At 51.4% G+C, this 5972-nt stretch overlaps 1 protein-coding gene across 1 annotated transcript; it reads left to right on the plus strand.

The window, feature by feature from the left end:
- Positions 1–2883: 2883 nt before the first annotated feature.
- Positions 2884–5710, plus strand: LOC143166528 (ATP-sensitive inward rectifier potassium channel 12). The gene has a single exon (XM_076350953.1). It carries the CDS (start codon positions 2931–2933, stop codon positions 4218–4220), a length of 1290 nt encoding a protein of 429 aa, XP_076207068.1. The 5' UTR covers positions 2884–2930; the 3' UTR covers positions 4221–5710.
- Positions 5711–5972: the final 262 nt, after the last annotated feature.

The raw sequence follows: 5972 nt of genomic DNA on the forward strand, positions 1-5972 counted from the left end.
GAAGAGAAGAGAAGAGAAGAGAAGAGAAGAGAAAAGAGAAGAGAAGAGAAGAGAAGAAGAGGAAAAAAGGAAAGGAAAGGAAAGGAAAGGAAAGGAAAGGAAAGGAAAGGAAAGGAAAGGAAAGGAAAGGAAAGGAAAGGAAAGGAAAGGAAAGGAAAGGAAAGGAAAGGAAAGGAAAGGAAAGGAAAGGGAAAAAAGAAAAGAAAGGAAAAGAAAAGAAAGGAAAAGAAAAGAAAAGGAAAAAAAGAAAAGAAAAGAAAAAGAAAAGAAAAGAAAAGAAAAGAAAAGAAAAGAGAAAAGAAAAGAAAAGAAAAGAAAAGAAAAGAAAAGAAAAGAAAAGAAAAAGAAAAGAAAAGAAAAGAAAAGAAAAGAAAAAGAAAAGAAAAGAAAAGAAAAGAAAAGAAAAGAAAAGAAAAGAAAAGAAAAGAAAAGAAAAAAGAAAGAGATGAAGAGCAGGAAGGAAGGAAGAGAGAAAGGAAGAAACAGAGAAAGCCAGAAAGGAGGGAAGGAAGGATGGAAGGGGGAAAGGGGGGAAGGCGGAAGGGCCTTGTGGTGGTCACTGGGGAGCCCGAGGGTCCCTGGGAGCGTCACCCCCGGGTGAGGGCAGCGCCGCTGCCTCTGCAGTCACCCAGGCACGTCTCCCCTCCCAGCACAGTTAATCCAGACCCCAGCTAATCCTCTCGCAGGTCACTGGGAGCTCATTGCATTTTGTTCACTTCTCAAATGCATCTAGAATTAATTAAAAAAACCCCCAACAGTAAATTCATCCTGTGGCAAAAGCATTCGGCGTATTCCCCTGGGGCGAGCTGGAGGGGTGATGGAGAAGCAGCCTTTTCCGGCTCCAAATGCTCAGCTTTCATTAAAAAAAGAGGCGAGAAAGCCTTAATGAATGTAGCCAGTGTGGTCAGGAGGAAGACTCGGGACGGGTGACCAGGCTGGAGTTCGGCAGCGTGAGCCTGCAGCCAGCCTGACACATCAGCTCTGCAAGGCCACTTCGGTCCCATTTTGACTTCCAGTGACTATGAGGTTGTAAAAATTAACTGTTTGTGCCTATTTTACTCTTGCCTGTGGCTGTAAGGAGGGAGAGGATCTTGTGCCGACTGCCCCAGCTGAGGTGGGGGCTGGGGCAATCGCTTGGTCTGCCGACACACCAACAAATAACCGTGGTGCTTGAAAAATCAGCTTTTGGGATAAAAAAATGGTTGTGCCTGGATTGCAGCAGGTGGAAATATGTTATTTGGTGTATAAGATGGTGCCACGTGTGGGTCTGTTTCCAGCACCTGGGAGGTTTGGGCAGGTTGTTAGTGCTCCTGCTTGTGGTGCTGGGATTCTGCGGGGATCCCCAAGTCCCAGGCTAGATTTGGGGCAAATTTCTGTAAAAGGCAATCCAGCGTATCGTTGCTAGCCGGGTTGATGCAGCCCCAGGCAGGCTGTGCCTGACAATGCTTCCTGGCACTGGTGCTGGTCTGGCCCTGGCCACCATGTGGTGGCAAGGGTGTGCTCATCCCAGCATGTCCCCGGGCGCTCGAGTTGATTGCAGGAATCAATCGGGCCAGCGGATCCAACACAGCACGTACAGCCCGGCGGGTTCGCCTGCACCTCTAGGCATGAGCCGGGCACCTTTGCGCTGAGGGGACGGGGTGTCGTGGGGGGGGTCTGCACCTGCTCCCCCACCACATTGCTGCCCCATGCAGGTCTCCGTGCCAGCAAGGTGGTTTCATCCCCAGTGACACATCCCATGTCGCTGAAGAATAGGACGAGCTGTGGCAGGGGGTGGTTTGGGGAGCACTCTTGCAGAGCCATCTCTTTGGGGTGCTTGGGATGTGCCACGTGGCTTCTCCACAATCCCGTCCACTGCCTGATGCAGCCCCACGTGCCATCGCAGAGGCATCAGGGAGCCCACCCGACTTGGGACACCTTGCCTGTGTCCATGCTGCTCCCACCTCTCTCCCAGGCAAAGCTGAGTGTAGGTCCCTGACCCTGTGCCTGAGCCCTCCAGAAGGGATCAAAACAGCTCCCCGTTCCCCAGCGGCCGTTGTCCCTTCATAAGACTTGGCCAGCAAAACCCATCTGTGACCGTGGATGGCTCCATGTCCCCATGGATGTGTTGGGAAAGTTGCTCCTCAGGACATCTGCCCCAAGCGAGTGCCTTCCTTGGGCCTTCTCCAACCGGCTGCACGTTGGCCATGTCCTCTCCCATCCCCGGCCTGGGGGACGGAGGTTAAATCCACATCTCCCTGTGGTTTCCCTCGACCCCAGAAGAGCTGGTGCTCGGGAGGTTGGGCAACCGCCGCCGCAATGTGCTGGGCAGCGGTCCATCTGGCACAGGCAATGTGAACTAATGGAGCTGTTTTCAGGCGTACCTTTATTAATATCTCTGTGCTAAGGAGAGCAGCTTGACCTCTCTGCTTTCCTCTCCAGCAGCCTGACCCTGCTCCGACAGCAGAGCTCATGAGAAAAGCGAAGGGGAGAGACTCCAGTGCTACCCAAGGTTTTTCATCCACTGGTGTCGTTGGGGTTCCCAGAAATGCCGCATCTCCCCAGCAAGGTTTGCTCACTCGCTTTGTAGTACAAAAGAACAAACTCTAAGACATTCTTCCTTCCTCCTGTGTGTTTTTTGGGAACAGCCTAGCCACAGGAGGGAGAGTTAGGGCAGTGGGTGGGTCCTCGCTCAACATGCAGCCACCCACCCCATCAGACCCATGGCCAAACACCCCCTTGGGTCCCTTTGCCATGAAAGGTAACGGCCGTGTCTTTGTTTTCTCATTGCAGAGCCTCTCACGGGATCCGCGTGGTGACGTGAAAGCCAAGACGTGGAAGCTTGGGACTTCTCTTCCACTGCAACAGAATCTGGGGGGTGGGCAGGGGTGGGCCAGGGGGACGCCAGGAGTCGCAAGACCCTTCACCTTCACTGTGGGCTTGGCTCAGGGATGACTGCAGGCAGAGTCAACCCTTACAGCATCGTGTCCTCTGAGGAAGACGGGCTGAGGTTGACCACCATGCCAGGTATCAACGGCTTTGGCAATGGGAAAATCCACACCAGGAGGAAATGCAGGAACAGGTTTGTAAAGAAGAACGGTCAGTGCAACGTGGAGTTCACCAACATGGATGACAAGCCGCAGAGGTACATTGCAGACATGTTCACCACGTGCGTTGACATCCGCTGGAGGTATATGCTCTTGCTCTTTTCCCTGGCATTTCTGGTGTCCTGGTTATTGTTTGGGCTGATATTCTGGCTAATTGCACTCATTCACGGAGACCTAGAAAACCCGGGTGGAGACGATACCTTCAAGCCTTGCGTTCTGCAGGTCAATGGCTTTGTGGCTGCTTTTCTGTTCTCCATCGAGACCCAAACGACTATTGGTTATGGCTTCCGCTGCGTGACGGAGGAGTGCCCGCTTGCGGTCTTCATGGTGGTGGTTCAGTCCATCGTGGGGTGTATAATTGACTCTTTCATGATTGGTGCAATAATGGCAAAGATGGCCAGGCCCAAAAAACGGGCCCAGACATTACTTTTCAGCCATAATGCAGTAGTGGCAATGAGAGATGGAAAACTCTGCTTGATGTGGAGAGTTGGGAATCTCCGGAAAAGCCACATAGTTGAAGCCCACGTACGAGCTCAGCTAATTAAGCCCAGGATCACAGAAGAAGGGGAGTACATACCGCTCGACCAAATAGACATCGATGTGGGCTTTGATAAAGGCTTGGACCGTATCTTCTTGGTGTCTCCCATCACCATTCTCCACGAGATCAACGAAGACAGCCCCTTGTTCGGGATCAGCCGCCAGGACTTGGAGACAGACGACTTTGAGATCGTGGTCATCCTGGAAGGCATGGTAGAAGCCACCGCTATGACGACGCAAGCTCGGAGCTCCTACCTGGCCAGTGAGATCCTCTGGGGCCACCGCTTCGAGCCCGTCTTGTTCGAGGAGAAAAACCAGTACAAAGTAGACTATTCCCACTTCCACAAAACCTACGAGGTCCCGTCCACCCCCCGTTGCAGCGCCAAGGACTTGGTGGAGAACAAATTCCTGCTGCCCAGCACCAACTCCTTCTGCTACGAGAATGAGCTGGCCTTCATGAGCCGCGACGAGGAAGAGGAAGACGATGACAGCCGGGGTTTGGAGGACCTGAGCCCGGACAACAGGCACGAGTTCGATAGGCTTCAAGCCACAATAGCGTTGGATCAGCGGTCATACAGGAGGGAGTCGGAAATATGACTCTTGGTCCTTCCATTGACTTTTCCGAGGGTATTTTTTTTCCTCCTCTAATCTCTTCCCCTACAACCCGCTCAAATTATGCAGAACAATGCAAGTGCCATAGGAATGCTTGAGAAATTAGTATCGTTCATAGTTTTCAGTTTCATCGCAATAACCACTGAGCGGTCTGCAGGAGGGGACGGCGGCAGGCCACGGCGCGTCTCCTGCGCCCGGCGCCTGCAGCGCGGCCGGCGGCTCTGGAGGGACGGACGGAAAGAGGAGGGTCCGTGGGGCGCAGGCAGGCGCTCGCCCCACGCGGCCCCGCGGGGCTTTGCTCTCCCCGCGGGGAAAACGCCAGCGTTTTCTTGAAGCCGAGCACTGCGAGATCCAAAAAGAGGAAATATCAGGAAACAAATCTTTCTCTTGCTCTTTCTTTTTTTTCCTTTTATTTTTTAACTGAGCAGCAACAACAAAAAAAATTGCTCCTTCCAGCAGGCAGTCTGATTCAGTTGCACAAGAACAACACTTGAAATAACATGCAACATTAACGTACTTCTTTTTAATTTGGGGAAAAAGGGTGGGGAGGGAGGCAAGAGGGTTTTTAATTTTTTCACCATACCGTTTGGGAGACTGTTTACCAAAATAATAATAATAATAATAATAATAATAATAATAATAATAACAATAATAATAATAATATTAAATCTGAAAGAAGTGATTCAGTATTTTTTAAAAATGAACAAGGGAATGAATAAGCCACCGGGGTCCTTTGAGGAGGTGACTTGCTGGGCAGATGCAAGAGCTAGAAGTCAAGACTGCATCCAATTTTGGGGTGGGGTTTTTTTCCCCACTGGCATGGCTTTGTAGGCAGAAAACAGACATAAGTGGCTGGAGGTCCGTGGCAGCGAAAGTGAGTAGCGTAATTACTGGCAAAGTAGCTAATAAGGAAAAGGCAGACCATGATAGAAAGAAGCATTGTAAACACAGTAATTAGCCAATTTCTGGAAATATTGATCTTCAGGGTGGAAATTGTGTCTGGGGCATCAGCTGCTGAAGCGTTGGGTCTCCCCCAACATCTCCAACAGGGAATTCATAAGTTTCACTGTAACTAGGACGAAATAGCAAAAAGCACAAAAAGCAGAGTGGAAAGCTCTCAAATTTGGGTATTTCCCCACTTTTCCAACCAATTCAGTATTTTCTCCTTTGAAAAATCATTTCAGACATGGAAATCAATGTGAAAGTCGTCATGTTGAGTTGCACTTCTTCTAGCACAGGAGCCGTCTCCATGCCAGGCTGGGATTTATGAATTCCCCGTTCACCGGAGAGTCCTGCTTCAGAGGCAGATGCTTTTCCGAAAACAACAGATGCCAGTTGAGGAAACCACCCCATCTCGCGCTTCAACCCATCCCCATGTCCCAGCCTCAAGGTGGATCGTGCCTTAGAGATGCAGACTCATCCCACGCCCCAGCCCTCCTCCCCGGCACCCCGCTTGCATCCTTCCCTTGGGGCGACATCCCACCATCAGCTGTGTTTTAGGCTGGCCTTGACGGCACACTGGTTTAGCTTTTGCTACGGCACAAGGCAAACCACCCCGTGCACGGGAAGCCTTTGCCCCTGCCCTACTCCCCGCCTTAGCACAGAGGGAATGAGCCGGGAAGACGCAGGTTGCGGGTCCCTTCATCCCGGCCGTGCTGCTCATTGGTGCTCTGGGAGCCAAAATCTGGCTCCCTGCTCTCCGTGGCCATGGGAAAGGCTTTGGTACCCACAGGCATC

Source organism: Aptenodytes patagonicus, chromosome 13 (genome assembly GCF_965638725.1).
Source record: "Aptenodytes patagonicus chromosome 13, bAptPat1.pri.cur, whole genome shotgun sequence".
NCBI classification, from domain to species: Eukaryota; Metazoa; Chordata; class Aves; order Sphenisciformes; family Spheniscidae; genus Aptenodytes; species Aptenodytes patagonicus.